At 36.2% G+C, this 16646-nt stretch overlaps 1 protein-coding gene across 3 annotated transcripts in view; it reads right to left on the minus strand.

Moving 5' to 3' along the window:
- TNKS (tankyrase) overlaps positions 1-16646 on the minus strand; it is a 168399-nt gene that overhangs the window by 49254 nt on the left and 102499 nt on the right. For all 3 annotated transcript variants that reach the window (XM_036997576.2, XM_036997568.2, XM_073219073.1), the window contains 6 exons: positions 8441-8535; positions 6908-6974; positions 6416-6602; positions 2518-2639; positions 1028-1119; positions 859-937 (listed from right to left, as the gene is read on the minus strand). In XM_036997576.2, the coding sequence (XP_036853471.1) occupies positions 859-937; positions 1028-1119; positions 2518-2639; positions 6416-6602; positions 6908-6974; positions 8441-8535 (642 nt within the window). The remainder of the gene's footprint in view (positions 1-858; positions 938-1027; positions 1120-2517; positions 2640-6415; positions 6603-6907; positions 6975-8440; positions 8536-16646) is intronic.

Genomic DNA, 16646 nt, shown 5'->3' on the forward strand with positions numbered 1-16646 from the left:
CGCAGGGTGTCACAATGGGCTCACAGTGGACAGGTGAGTGAGTGTCATGGTCATCGCCATCCTCAAAGTCCCACCCTTGCTTAGGAAACACCTGGGCTCTACCTGACTCAGGCTACACGTGGCCCTAAGGAGGGTGCCAGCATCAATTTGTGTATTAAATATTAGTAGACCTTAATTTTTTTACTCTGAATAAAGAAATTACTATTTTAGTAAGTTAAAAACTCTAATATTTTTACCTGCACCCAATGGCTCATCTTGTATGTTCCACTGAGTGTCTGCACCCTGCTTTGGGGATTACAGCTTGAACATATACACCCTTGAGCCTTTTAACACTTCCAAGTTCAAGTCACCTCTGAAAAACAACCAGTATCTTTCCTTCCTTCCTCAGGTATATGAGTTTCAGATAATGACAATAAAGATGGTGTTTAGGTAGAGAAAATGATCATTACCAGTTTGAAGGAATACAAAGTTCTTTAAAATAAGTAGCAGAATTTTGATCATCATCTGCGTAAATTATTTTCTGATAAACCATCTATGATGTTGATTATCAAAATATATCAACTCCACTATTAACATAAAATAATGTAAAGGTGAAACGTACTTAAACTGGTAGGATTATAGCTACACTTTATTGCTTTATAGAAGAATGACAGTAAAGTACTATAAAGCGCGGGTAATTAATTTGATTAGTAAGAAGATTTAAATCAGCTTTAAAGGGGAATCAGTGAATTCAAATACATGCTAATAGTCCTTTATCAAATTAATTTCTTCAGGAAAATCCGAGACAAAACAAGAGCCTGAAGAGCAGCTAGCTGCTCATTGCCAAGTTGGACAGTGTATCCCAGGCGCGCTCCTTACCTTTGCTCCATGCTTATGCAGAACTTCCAGGACATCATTGTGAGCTCTTTCTGCTGCAACATGCAGGGGAGTCATGAAACTGTGGGAAGGAGAAAAGGAAAAGGTAATTTCCTACCTCTGGCTGCGTTTCCCCCTCTGAGAACTGCACAACTCCTGCAATTGCACTTACTCTTTATTCTTCTCATTGACATTTGCTCCTTTTCTAAGTAACAATTCTGTCACTTGTTTTCGTTTGGGATGCAGGGAGGCTACAGCACAGTGCTAGAAAGTGAACAAAACTAAGTTAATAAGGTCAACTTCATTTAAAAGTAGATTTCTGAATTAAATAGCATGTATTGACTATTTAGAATGTTATCTCAAAACATGGATTTCACATAATGGAGATGATCAAAATTCTTCCTAAATACACTGTAAGTACAAAACATACGGCTTTCAACAAAGGTGAAAAAATGCTCTTAGTTACGCATTAAGAGACTTCATTTCTTTTCCTTTAGCTAATAAATAATTACCCACTATATATTTACTTGAAAGCTTCAGAATACTGCCTCTCCAAAGCTATAAGAATCTGTAATGGAATTACTCAGTCCTTCATTAGGCTGTCAGCCCATAAATCAGTATTTCTCAAGCTCCTTCCCAGAGGTACTCAGGGCTAGCACTATACACCCAGGGACAGGAAAGAAGGGAATAGACTTGAAGGAGCTCAGAGAGAGAAGTATTCTCAGAAATTCTATGTTTTATCCTATACTTCTATGACTTTTGTATTTAACTTCATTTTATATTAATGTTTGCATTAAAATTTTAAAGTAAAAAATGAGTTACTACTAAATGAAAGGTACATTCTAAAAAAGCAGGTTTATTCTGTGGCTTTGAGAATTTCCTGGCATAATGCTGTGTATCCTGAATGTATGTGAAGCTCAGTTTGAGAGCCACATTATCAGTGTAGGTACAGCTGGTCCACTGTGGTCTGGTGACTCCTCATGTTGTGGCAGCAGGTGCTGACTAGTTTGCTCCTAGAGAAAGTTAACTGAAGCCTACTGAGAACGCTTGTGCAAGGCACGACATTTACTCACACTGAACTGAGAGTAACCTAACCCTAAACCTTAACCTCCATGTGGTCAACAAGGAAAACCAACTGCTCTTCCTGAAAGTGCATTAGAAGAAAAAAAAACACAGTTTGAAAACCAATTTGTACAGTCTGTAACAAAAAATCCATAATCTCCCCACTTTTCCTATAATGTATGAAATAGTTCTTTTATTACAATTGCTCACAAGGATGATGCAAGTGCCTTTGAAAACACTAATCTTCTACAGAAAACTGAGAAAACTGGCAACCATATGAAAAAGAGGATTCTATAGAGAAAATCACATCTTATATTTTATGAAAGCAATGGCCAGAGAAGTAGATTTGTTATAATACGGTTGGGTGAAGACAAAGGTAAAACTAATTCCCAAATCGAGGTTGAGCAAATGTCTATTCTCTCACCCATAAAAGCAATCATCTCCCGAAAAAAATTTAAAAATCCATGCAACCAACACTAAAATGCAAATTCCTGGCACTTCAGGTACTAAAGTTATTTTAAGGTTTCTGAAATGAAAATCATATTTTGTGCTCATACTACTATTACAGACCCAAGGAATGGATTAGCAATAAAATCTTACCAGTGCAGTTTCATGAGACTGTGGTTGTTTGAAATTAATGATTTCCAAAGCAAGTGTTTTTTTAACTTTGGCTAGGTCTGCTTCTCTAGCTGCTTGTAGTAAAGAATGACCTTTAAATTCATCTGTTAATGAAATAATGGTTGACATAAACAAGACTTAAAATCTCTGAACATCATTAGCATGACTATAAATAAAGTAGGAAAATTATTCATTTTACATATTCCTCTTTAGCATCAGCAGTAACATGACGTGAAGATAAAAGTGCAAAGGATGAGGTTGTAGGTTAATAAGACTGTTTTATACTCTTAATTAAGAGTTCATAAAGATACATACATAAAGATATTCCAGCAAAGTTTTAAAACAACTTAAATGTCCACCAAGTGGAAACCAGTTAAATAATTGTGAATGCTTATATGCTAGAATACTATATAGCTCTTAAACAAAAAAGAAAGCTCTATCTATGCTGACATATATTATGAAATGAAAATTCAAGTAGCAAAAGAGGAAGGATAGATTGGCCCCATTTTTTTGCATTGTTACTACTACTACTATTGCCACCACAACTAAATATAAGTAATGGTATAAAAAAGACGCTGAGAAATATTCATTAAAATATTAACAGTCATTATGTCCTGACACAGAGGAGGGAAGAACTGAATTATGGGGGAAGAACCAGCATTTGAAAATTTTCAAAGGACAATTCGTATTTCATTTACTTGTATAAAATGTGTTTATTTAAAAGGCATTTCTAAAGTAATTGCGTAAATAAGAATCTGATACTCTTATTTATTAAAAACATATAGTCTTATTTTTTATTTTACGAGTTTGGTTTGTATTTGACTACCGCTTATGAGCAAAAAGATGAAAATTGTTCTATGAAGATGCAAACGATGCGACCTAATATGTAACAATGCAGCCCTTACATGTTGACACATTTGCATCTGCCTGGTAGTGATTCTTCCTTTTCCTTTCTCTCTTTACCTCTGAGGGCTCTGCCACACTCCCCTTTCTCCCTCAGAAGAGAGAGAGAGGCGCACATATGTGCACATATACACGTGCCTTATTAACTATGACTCTTTGTTCAAAGGTTTGGGTTAGATAGTCTGATTAGGCCTTCCTGCCATTCCCCTTACTGGGGAAGCATTTCTCCCCATGAAGTCCACTGCATTTGCATTTAGCCCTGTATCGCAGGACATACCCCACATTGTCTTGGCATATAGCACAATGTTTGGCATATAGCAGGCACTCAAAATATTTGTTGCACGAATGCTGAATATTTATGAAGAAAGTCATGGCAGTTTCCAGAAAAAAAAATTACATGACCTCATGTTTGGTAGCACTTTTCTCACTGCTAAAGTCCTTAAAGTAAAGGGCTTTGAAACTCAGAAACCCAAAAAGGGTCAAATGAGTGAAAGTAAACCAGTATTTTCAAATAACAACGAAATGACAGATTTTCATTTTAATGATAAAATTAAGGGTAAGTGAAGTTAAGAGATTATAAACTGCTCTATGCAAGGAGCAGGATCCTGACCTGCTAAGGAAGGTTACTATACTGAGAACTGCTTTCAAGCTAAAACTATAGTTTTTCTTTGACCACAACCCAGAGAATGGAAAAGCTATCAACTGTCCACTATGTAACTGTCCTTCTAAATGTAAAGGTCACATACAGGTTTGTTTTTAAAACCTCAAGGAAGTTAAGTAGTTAAAAAGAAGGCAGTAAAACTACCAATTACTCAACCCTGAAAACGAAGTATTTATACAATGCCTTAAATGTACCTCTCTCAAAATGCATTTCGAAACAAGAACGGAAGCCCCTTTCTGTATTTTTCAGTTCCAATTATGTGCAGAACCCAAACTACCTTGTTCATTTGGCTTTATGAAAACAATTAAGTAAAAAAAAAAGGGGGTGGGTGGGTGGGGCAGAAAAAATGTGTTATGATCAAAATATTGTTTTTCTTTGTATCCTGTATAATTTTCTTAAAAAGAATTCTGTTATTGCGAATGCCTAGTATAAAGTAGTGGACATGATGATGAAAATTACAGTTAGAAAAGTTCCAATTTTGTTAAATCCTTTTCTTCAGATAATTCCTTGGTAGAATCTTATTTAATAAAACAAAGGAGATATTGAGAAGGTTCAAAGTATTCTAATTGGGAAACTACTTCCTTTACAAAACAAAACAAATTTAGGTTAAATCTTAATGTTTACACTGGAATCAGGTCAGTGAAATACAATATAAAAACTCATTATAATACTTGTAACTTGCAAAATTATTGAAAGAAAAAAAAAATTCATGACATGGGGTTAAAGCTGAGCCCAGGGTATGAACTAAAAGAAGGAATTAGAAAGTAAGTTTTGAGTTAAAACTCAGTCCCATAAACTTGCTGAGCACACACCGCAGTGCTAGGTTGGGGTTAGGTATACATACAGGCCCAAATGCAAACACCATCAGCACTTCTCTTTCAGGTAACAAGGAATTGTGCAGATGCTAGCACAGAATACTAAAACCAAAGGTCTTTCTAAGAATTTAAATTTCACTGAGAAGACAGAAAATACACATAGGAAAATGAGCTATCTGATGCAAGATAACATACGGCAAGAGTCTTAAGAGTGGGAGAGAGAATAAATGTACTTCTCCAAGGATTCATTGCTAAGACATCTGTCCATTTATAATCTAGTTTGTGCTGGCCTGTAATCTAGTATATATCATCTGTTCTACTACCAAAATAAGTTTAAATTTCCCCTTAAAAAAGATCAAAATTGCAACTCTTCTTGTTTTAACATCAACTAGTTTAAAATCTGCTTAAACTTAAATGATGTCATCATCATTCTGACTATGCCCTTTTCTTAAGTTAGCATTTAAAGGTTTTCTCAGGCATTTAAATCTAGTTGCCTGATTCTTAGAATCCTAGATGTATGAGAGAATACCAACCATGGGATTAGCTAAAAATCGGATAGGTAACCTAGTTTAATTTAAACCTGAAATGTCCATATGCAGAACTAAACTTATCACAGTGTTTGATATGACAACTTAATGTAATGTTGTATCCTGAATGAGATCTTGCAACAGAAAAGGACTTAGGTAAAAACTAAGGAAATCTGAATAGAGGTCTTTAATCAATAATGTATCAATATTGGTTCATTAATTATGACAAGTGTAAGTGTTAATAATAGGGGAAACTGGGTATGGAGTATATGAGAACTCTGTTCTATTTTTATAACTTTTCTAAAAATCTAAAACTATCCTAAAACAAAAAATTCATTTAAAAAAACATGTTTACATATATATGTGTATATGTACATATGTATCCATATATATATATATATATATATATAATATATATATTAGTATTTAAGAAGATTACTTCCACCAAATCATAAAAATGATCTAATTTAAATTTGAGCAAGTGACTACACTTGGGCTGTAACACACATAAGAATAAAAACATGACTGTGCAACCTTGCAGAGTGTGGGAAAGAGCGTGTGGTCAGTAATGTTAGGTATCACCTATTTTTACCAAAAGTGTAAGTAGCTCTGTGAGCTCAGAGATTCTTTTTTTGGTTTGTACACTGCTGTATTTCCAGCAACTGGCACACAGTAGGTATTCAATAAATGCTTACTGATTGACTCATCCTCCCCTAGCCTTTAAAAAAAAGGAGCCTTAACACATAAATAAGAATTAGGTTTGAAGAAACACAAAATATGTACAGTGCATGAATAGACTACTCCTGTGGAATTCATGAAAGAAAGTATATGATCAGAAATGAGGATTATTAACTAGTCTAATAACAGCAGGGCATTATATCAGTTAGACAAAACACCAGCCCTAATAAATAACTAATAAAAATGAGATTCTAATTTATAACAAGCAATACAGATTTTTGGATATAAATACATACAGGTCAATCTCTCTCGGAGCTCAGGAGTTGGAGCCATATCCACGGCACTTTTGCCGTGGCAATTGACTAATGTAGGATCAGCTCCATGGCTAAGTAACAAAGAGCAGACTTCCACACGGTTCTTGGAAGCAGCCTCATGGAGTGGAGTGAACTGCCAGAGATCCATAGCATTAACACAAGCTCCATGCTGAATCGAGGAAAAATGTTGTAGATCAGTAACCATTTCGTTGGATCAAATAAAACTCACAAGATATTTATTTCACTGTAGTTTTCATTACAACTCTTTGAAATGTCAGTAAGTGTTTTAATTTCTTTCATTTCAGCTTTGAAAGCTTAAAACAAATTCAATGTTTAAAAAGTTCTAAGCAAGGTAATATTTTTAAAAAGTGTTTCATTCCTTAAAAATCTTAGTGGCCCCAAAACACATTTAAAAACTCATGACAAGTTTAAAAAAAAAAGCAAATGATGACCAATATTTTTAATTTCTCTTACCTTTAGTAGTAGTTCTGTGACTTCATAATGTCCATATGAACATGCATTATGAAGAGGCACAAGTCCACTAAATGAAAAAAGACAAATTAAGATACTGAAATTTCAAACAACTTACATTTATCGAAGAAGTGCTAAGAAACAAAATTCTAGTAAATCCTAATACAATTATACTAAAAAAATTTCCAAGTATTAAGAGGATACAAAGCATAACTAATGTCTAAACTTTCATTTTTATCTTGTATTTTGTGTATGTAATCCTTAAATGCAATGGTAAAAACATCAACTAGGAAAACACTTAGGTAAAAGGAAGAACATATGCTAATTGACAACTGCATGCTTTGTATATCAAGTAATTACAGAAAATACATGTTTATAGATAGTGAACTGAAATATTCCTTCCATTTCATTTCACTTTAAGGGTAATTTCCAGCCTGAGAATTAACTATCCAAACTCTGATAACTTGCATATCAAAGTGCCATTCTACATGAGTCAAAGGCCCCTTTTCTGTGGTGTACTTCTCCTGATGACTCACCTATTGTACACCCATCTGTTTTCAGACTTGTGCAAGGAAACAGAAATGTACAACAGCATCAGGCATTTGTGCCCCTATACTACTGGGACACCATTCACATATGGCACAAAACCTGGTGCCGGAAAGACAGCACTAGAGCACCAAAAAGCAGACTGGAAATGATGGATTCCCCATCTGATACTGTCTTAAGTACTGAGTTCTTCATTTGTTTCCTGACATGCAGAGGGGCAGAAGGAAAAGAAACCCTTCTCCAGGGCTTCTCTTCTTTATGCTGCCAATTTACAAGAGGGTACTTACTACCTGTGGAGTAAGGTCAATTATCTTTTAGAACTGAGGGTGGGATAATGAACAATGTTAGCCCCTCAATAGGACAGCAGACCCCATTCATATGTTCCTGGAGACTAGACAGGAAGCTGGTACAAAGTTTTCCAAAATTCACCTATGCATAGAATAAATGACATAACTGCTTTCTTGGTTCCCATCCACCCCTCTCACATCAACCTTCATAAGGACCTTCTAGGTTTTCTTAGCCCAAATGCCTAAGGTTTTATCAGGAAAAAAAACCCCCAACAAATTAGAATATTGCATATTTATGATTTTTGCCTTATTAATAAGAGATGATCCCTTCATACCAGATGAATATGATAGCTATGTTACTGGATTAACAGAATTTTCAGTTTGCTTTATCTTTCTGAGATGCAATTCGAGTTGAAAAATAATAATTGCAACTGAGAGAAACAAATTTTAATTTCAAATAATAGAACTGCAATAAAATTAAGCTAATTTAGGAAATTATGAGAAGCAAGCATCCTTAATAAGTAGAACATGAAAACAGTCAAATTAAAGTTGCAAGCATTCTTAAAATACACATAAGCTTTAAGAAATGAGAAATATGATTTTTTTTGTCTTGTGCTCAAAAACTTTAGCATATCAGATCTTGAAAACAAAGCATAACAATCCATGAGCAAAGCCATTAATGGAAATAAATGCATACACCTACCCTTTGTCTTTTGCGTGAACATCAGCACCATGCTGAAGCAGCAGCTGAACTACCCGAACCCTGTTGTAGCCTGCTGCCAGGTGTAAAGGAGTAGACTAGAAAAGAAGGAAAATGAAACCCCTCTTCAGGCAAGTAATTCTTGCTTTGCCATTTAATCTGTACTTACTTAGATTTAAACACAACGAATGTTTACATATGCCGAAAATGAGTCGAAATGCCAAAAATTAACATTTCATAACTGGATGAGAGACATTTACTCCCCTCGGGAGCAAATTCTGACTTCAACTCCATTCAGCTATTACTCCTACTTTTTTCTTAAGCCCTACCCTACCTACTGTACAGTCTTTCTTGTTTCTTTCCAACACGAACCACTCTCGCTGTTCTGAGAAGACACGTAGGGCTCATATTCCTCAGAATCAGAAACATTCTTCTTTATCCTACTGAAATCCTATCTACCTCCCCCGTTCTTTCAAAGCCCAATTCTATCATAAAGCCCTACCTAAAGAGCTAGCTTTCATATTTTCTCTTTAATAAGAAAAGTTGAAAAAACTCCCTAAAGAACTATTTGAAGAAAACTTTTGTGCCAGCAAAAAGGACAATGGACTGTATTCATTCCATGCAGCTGTTAGCAATGGGTCAAAACTAACATTCTACATTGGATGCAATGAAATATGCCAAGATAGTACCTGATTCTTCTATTTTATTTCCTACATATGTACTATAAATAACTGTAAGAGGAAAATAGTTTCTTCCCAACTAATTTCTGCCACATTTTAATTTGAACTGCTACTAAAAGGTTCTTTGTTCAAATTTAATATGGTGATTAAAATAGTCAAACTTCTCACCATTTAAAAAAAATTAGCAAAATTTAATTAAAAGGTTCTCTGCAAACATAGCAATTTCCACCTTTGCTCATTTACTGAAAGTTTAAATACTGTAATAGCTTTTCACACAGGGTCTAATATAGGTAATCCAGGGACTAAAACAGCTTTTCACAAAGCACTTAATGTACTCTCATTTCTCCTGCCTTCTATCTGGGCCTTGGGATTCAATAAGACTTTCACTTTATTTTCCCCACATATTCCAAATGTTAAGATACTAAAGAATTTAGTTACACTTAAATAATGCTGTATTTAAAGTTACATACAGTTTACATATTCTGATAGTCACTAAGTTTAGGAAGTATTTCTGAGCAATATACAGTTAATAATGAGGAGATCATGTAGATAACAAGAGAGTCCTGGGTAGAAAGTCAGGAAATCTGATTGTATTCCTGGATCTTATGAAACTGTAAAGGTCTTATTACTTATGTATCTCAGCTTCTTAGTGTGTAAAATAGAGATAAAATAGCTATCTTAAAAGTGTGTGAAAATAGTTCTCTCTCAAATATAAACACTTCAAAATGCAAAATGTCTTACAAAAATAAATGGTTAAAATTTTTGTATCACTAAACAACATTCCCATCCAAGTTTCTGCTTTTAGATACGTGTCAAATGTTAACTGCAAATGATACCTCCAGGGAAAATCAAGTTATTTTCAGGAGTATTTCACCCTTTCCTTTAATATTTTAAAGATGCTGCTTCACTATGTTCTGGCTTGCACTGTTATAGACTAGAAATCTGCCAATATCCTCATCTTTGTTCCTCTGTACTACGTGGTTTTTCCTCTGGATACTTTAATAGTTTCTCTTTATCACTGGCTTTAAGCAACTTGTGATGTTCCTTAGTATAGTTTCTTTCTTTCTTTCTTTCTATCATCCTTCCTTCTTCCTTCCTTCCTTCCTTCCTTTCTTTCTTTCTTTCTTTCTTCCTTCCTTTCTTTCTTTCTCTTTCCCTTTCTTTCTTTCTTTCTTTCTCTCTCTTTCTCTCTTTCTTTCTCTTTCTCTTTCTTTCTCTCTCTTTCTTTCTCTCTATCATCCATCCATCTATTCTTTCTTTCTCTCTCTCTATCATCCATCCATCTATTCTTTCTTTCTCTCTCTCTATCATCCATCCATCTATTCTTTCTTTCTTTCTTTCTTTCTTTCTTTCTTTCTTTCTTTCTTTCTTTCTTTCTTTCTTTCTTTCTTTCTTTCTTTCTTTCTTTCTTTCTTTCTTTCTCTCTCTCTCCCTCTCTCTGTCTCTCTCTCTCTCTCTCTCTCTCTTTCTCTCTCTCTCTCTCTCTCTCATCCATCCATCCATCCATCCATCTACCTACCTACCTACCTACCTACCTACCTACCTACCTACCTACCTACCTACCTACCTACCTACCTATCTATCTATCTATCATCTTATTCCTACTTGTTTATTTGTGCTTGGGGCTTGCTGAGCTTCTTGAATCTGTTTTGGAAAACTTTCAGCTACAATTTCTTCAGATATGTTTTCTGCCCTCTCTCCTACCGTTCTCTCTTTCAGGGTCTCCAGGGGTCCATATTTTAGGTTGCTTTCAAAGCCTGCTTTTAAGCTTTATTAAGCAGGACCAGAGCAGCCTTTCAGTTAGGACTAATTTCCCCTTCCGGTGAGGTAGTACCCTTCTGAGTACTCTGTGATGTCTAATGAATCATGAGGTTTTTCCACTCTGGCTGGAGGCAAGAGAAACGATCACAGACTGAGTTGCTAGGACTGTTACCTCTAATCCTTTTTTGGGTGGTTCTTTTACCCAAAAATCTCAGGTAGTTTCCCGTGCCCATGTTAATCAGCACTCAGCCAAAGATAGTAGGGTCTTTGCAGATCTCTGAAGCCTTATCATCTGCGCAGCTCTCCCTTCCCTGGTCCTCCACCCAGCTAGCTCTCATCACCTCAGTCTCTTCAAACACCTAATTCTATCTTCTCAACTCTGGGAGCCCAATGGGCTCCTCCTGGGTTTCCCCTCCCAGAATAAAGGTATAGATATGCTTTCTAGGCGGTAAACTGGAGCAATCACATGACTCAGTTTATTTAATTCCTATTTCTCAGGGATCACTGACATGTATTGTCTTGTAAGTCCAATTCCTGAAAAACCAGTGTTTCATATATTTTATCTTAGTTTTCTTATTGTTTCAGGAAGGAAGGTGAAACCAGGTAACTTCATCTTGGTCTACTTTCAGGACTGAACTGAACTTATCCCGTGGTTGGGAAGCTTCCTCCAGACACAATACCTGCTTTGGACACTGTCAATGAGTCAGTTACCTCTTTTACAGGACATAGATGACATTTAGTATTATATGGAAAGAGTGACATCTGCATTCCTGAGGCACAAAAAGATTTTCCTTTTTCATATTAGTTATCTTTTTTACAAAATTTCATTTGTATATAGTTGATTTGATAATAGTTTTTATTTCTTATTCCTGAAAATGAACCAAGTCCCTAAATGAATGAATACATATAGACACATATTGTTTATTTAGAAGGACAAAACGTTGAGAAAAAATATCTAGTTTTGGGATTTTAAAAATCATTTTGAGACTAAAAATTATTTACAGTGCTTTGAAAACAGTAATATATTTAGTTTTTAAACTGTTAAAATTTAAAGAACTTAAATGAATGAGAAGGCTCTGTAACTGACAAGGTAGAAAGTGATAGGAGGCCTGAGACAGAGCAGCTGTGAAAAATGGAGCTGAGGAGTGAGCCTCAAAAACTGAAAAGGCAGAATGGAGAGAATCTGATAACCGACTGATATAGGTAGTGAGGGACAGAGCAGCTCCAGTTGGACTGCCAGTGACATGAGAAAAAAGGAAGGGAACAAGGGAAGGAAGGAGAAGAAGAGCAGAGCATAGCAAAGGCGAGGGGAGGAGCCCAGAACTCAGAGAGTTTGTGGTTTGGGTTTACTGGATTTGAAGTGCTTATCTGATACCCTAGTGGTAACGGGACTAGAACTCACGAGAGGTGAAGGCTGAATGTAAATTCAGTCATCACTGGCATTCATTTAAAATATTTTGGCACCTGCCATGTATCTGGCAGCATGTTAGGTGCAAGGGATAGCATGGCAAACAAGAAAGGCTCAACACTTGGCCCTATGGGTCGTCTTATTCCTCAAAAGCATTGAGTCCCAAAATTAAGTACCTATAAATTAATTTTTTATTCAGGAGGACAAAAAGATGAGGAAACAAAAGAATAGTTTCTGAGGAGTCCACTAAAAAGCAGACAAATACAACTAAACGTGACAAATACTGTAGTAAGGGAATTCAAGATGCCACGGGAGGCTGGAGGCCACATGCCAAGGCCACTTGAGAGGCCAGGAGAAGGGAGCGGGGTCAGAGACGCGCCTCAGAACTGCTTCCGAGGGGAGACTTGAGGACAAACAGGAGTCACTGAGGCAGAAGGATGGGGAGCTTCGTTCTACACAGTGTGAAGAGCACGTACTAGCACCTGGTAGGAATTTAATACTGGAGGGCCTAAAAAGTATTCCGTGCAGTGTGTGACTGGGGGAGACTCTAAGGACCATGGGAAATCCCTGGAGAACTTCCGGCAGGAAATCACGCGAGACTGGAGCTTTGGAAGGATCACTCTAGTTGTTTCATGGAGAGTAAACTGGAGAGGGAGAGTCAACTTGATGGCAGGAAGCCTTGTGTAGAAGACGCAGAGCTAGCCTAGGAGAGGGACGATGACAGCGTGAGTGAGCAAAGCAGGAGGAGCACCGCGGATGAAGCCGAGCTGCGGGAGGGGCTGACTTTACAGGGAGAGTGTGTGCTGAACTGGGATGAAACTCTCCAAGTCGTTTTAACGTGGGTGCTAATTATGCAAACTAGATAGAATCACTAGAAGGCACATAAAAATCTGTAAAATTTATGCAGTAAATTTGAGGAAATGGTAGAAAGCAAAAAGAAAACGCACAAATTGAGAATAAAGGATGATTTGAACAAGCTTTCCACTAAGAGCCCAACAGTTTTTTCTCTTGGAAAACATTTACAACTACACATCTTCTAATGCAAAGCAATTAAAATCATGTGGCCTAAACTAAATTTAGTGAATGGTTACTACACAATGCCAACTTTACACCTCAACTGCCAAATGGCAAAGCAATGATAAAAGTTATTTTCTAAATGCTAGGATAATTAACAGAGTGTAATTTTGGTTGTGAAAAAATAAAACAGACTGATGTGTAAAACAGTCATACATGTTACTTGATAATTTTGTGGTGGTTATAAACCAGTAAATACAAGAATCAAACATTTAAGACATCATTATACACAGGACAGCAATCCCTGCCAATTTGGAACCTCACATTTATCCTTAAAACATTTTTTTGATGGGAATATTTTAAAAGTCAAATGGGTACAGTGATAAAGTACGGAACTGAGAATATAAAAACTCTAAAATCTATGAAAATATTGCTCTGCTGTAAGAGAAACATTATTACTAATATTCTCATATTGTAAAATACTTATAGGATAAAGAATCCTTACTTAAAGAAATCCCTTAATTCAAAGATTTTTCTTAGAATCAGGCCATAAGAAACAATAAACATATATATATCTTTGCCTTTTATGACACAGATTTGCAGCACAGAATAAAGGATTTAAGATAGCTTTAATTTATCCTACACATACATGCATAGCTAAAATAGTGACAATTGACAATCCTCTCATAAGACTGTGGACACGACTTTAATGTAAATCAGACAACATGACAGAAGGAAATGAGTAAAGGCTTTTTAAGTCTTGGGTTTGCACTCTTGCTCTGTAAAGTTTACAAGGTAAGTGGCTTTGAACTAATTTCTTAAATGTCTCTGAGCCTTGGCTTCCAATATCTGTAAAATGAGAACTACAATTCCTACTATACAAGGCTATTTTATGAATTAAAGATAACTCTATGAAGCACCTAACAGAACCACATAGAAAAAACTCAACAAATAGTTATTATTCCTTACCACCTTATTATCTTACACCCTTAGAAGTTATTTCTTAATGGTCATCTATCAGTCCTCATCTTGCTTTACCAGGCAGCATTACTCACTTAGCTGAACACATCTTCCTCCTTAAAATGTCTTTCCCATGGTATCTAGGACACCTAGCTATTAACCTCACTAGGTCTTTTTTTTTTTTTCTTTTCTGGTTGTTCTGCATTTTCTTTTCTGGTTGCTTTGCATTTTCTTGACATTGGAGCCTTCCAGGACTGTGTCCTTAGATCTCTTCACTATCTATACTCATTCCTTTGGGGATCTCATGCAATCAATCTTTTGGCTTAAACAGCATTCATTCACTACAACTCCTCAACTGTCCCCTTTGTTGAACTCCAGACTCTCATAATCTAACTTCTTACATGACACCACCATATGGGTGTACAGGAAATATCCCTTATTTATCTTGTCCCAAACTGAGCTCCTAGTATTCCCCGCAAAACTTACCCTGCAGAATTTCCTATCGCTGTTCATGGCAACTCCATCCTTGTACTTACTCGGGTCAAAAACTTTGAGAGTCTTTCTTGCTTGCCATCTTTCCCTCACACACTGTGTTCACTGAATCGGGACTGTTTCTGTTGGCTTACCTCCCAAATATGTCCATAAGCCAACCACTTCTCATCACATCTGCTGTCACCACCCTGGTCTAAGCCATAATTTTCTCTCTGCTGGCTGGCTGCAACAGCCTTCGATGTGGCCTTTTTGCTTCCAGCATAATCCCCTTAAGAGTCTACACAATACAGCAGCAGCAGAGGGATCCTATTAAAAATATGTTAGGTAACTCAGTCCTTTGCTCAAAATCTTCCAGTGGCAAGTCTTCCTAGTGATCCAGAAGGCCGTAAATGATCTCTGCCATAACTACCCTCCAACTTTCTGCCCTCATCTTCTGCTCTGCTCCCCTTGGTTCATTCCACAGAGCTCAACTGCTCTAAGTATGACTTAGCTGAAATCACTGGGAATTAGATTGTACTTGTAAGTGAAATACCTTCTAAAAAAAATTAAAGGCCTACCAGTAACAAAATACTTCCCCTCTTAATTTCACACATGACTTCTTCATAAATCCAAGTAACAATGGAAGACAAAATATTCCTGAGTAGATTGTGTCAAAAAACCCCACAACTTATGGCTACACAGTGCAGCTGTCAGCTTTGCAAGACCTATATATTATGTGCCTAGAATATCAAATTTAATTCCTAGATCTTTTTCTTATCTACTGAGCAAAGAAATCATGACAACTATGTCTCAAGATTTAAACATATTATTACATATTCAATTCCAAGGGAATTTTGACATCTACATTTTAAAGAAAACACTCATTGCTATCTCACAAATGACTGTTGGGTACAGGGGGAAGCGTTTATTGATCTAATAGTGCTGAGGAAGCTTTTGAAGTTAACAATTACCATATAGGCAGAATATCCCAACCTTTGTAACGCTTTTCATCTAAGAAGCATAAAATATTACTAAAGTTAATTATTAATTTCTAAGACCATTATTCTATTTTTATAGGGCACAAAGTTTGGGGCATTCCTTAAACAAGATTTTGAGATGAGATTCCAAAATACCAATAAGCCAAATAATTATCTGCTTTCCTCTTATTCTGTTTTTAGACAATACTTTTGCCACGAAACTACAAGACTGTTTGCCACAATCTAAAACTATTCGCCACAATATTTTACTGTAACACTTGTCACAAAGTAAGTTATTTATTTAAGTGTCTGTTTCCTCTGATTGTGAGCTCATTGAGAATAAGGAGTGTATTTTAATTTTTTGTTTCAAAGACTTTAACAAAGTACCTCGCATATATAGTAGGGTATATAAAAAAATGAAAGCTATTGTCAGCTTTGGATTTACATTACTAAAAGGGAACAGAAGACAAAAAGAATTCAGCTTGGTAAATTTGACTTTAAGTTTGTGTGGAAGATTTATATCTACATTTCAATCCAGGCCCAGGTGATGTCTGATGCATTCCCTAGGAAAGAACAAAACCACCACTGTGAAGCCACAATGTGTAAGTCATTCAAGAGTAGTCTACACGATGTATAGTGTATTTTGGTTTTCTTTAAGATGAAAGTCCAGTTTGACCTACATCAAGTGTGGGATTTTCTAGATGAGGGTGACCAACTCATACTGGAATGCCCAGGACTCTGCTGGTCCCAGAAAATCTGCTCATCCCACGCCAGCTTGATGGCTGCTAACCCAACTCCAACCACACTTGATGCTGAATGAGTTTTGTAGTTTCTGGAGCTGTCCCAAGTCAGAAAACTGTGTGTGCTGTCCATGGGTGTGTGCCCACATGCAAGGGCACATGTACATTCTGAATAAAGCAAGACAATTGCTTTACCAA

Source organism: Manis javanica, chromosome 12 (genome assembly GCF_040802235.1).
Source record: "Manis javanica isolate MJ-LG chromosome 12, MJ_LKY, whole genome shotgun sequence".
Taxonomy (NCBI): domain Eukaryota; kingdom Metazoa; phylum Chordata; class Mammalia; order Pholidota; family Manidae; genus Manis; species Manis javanica.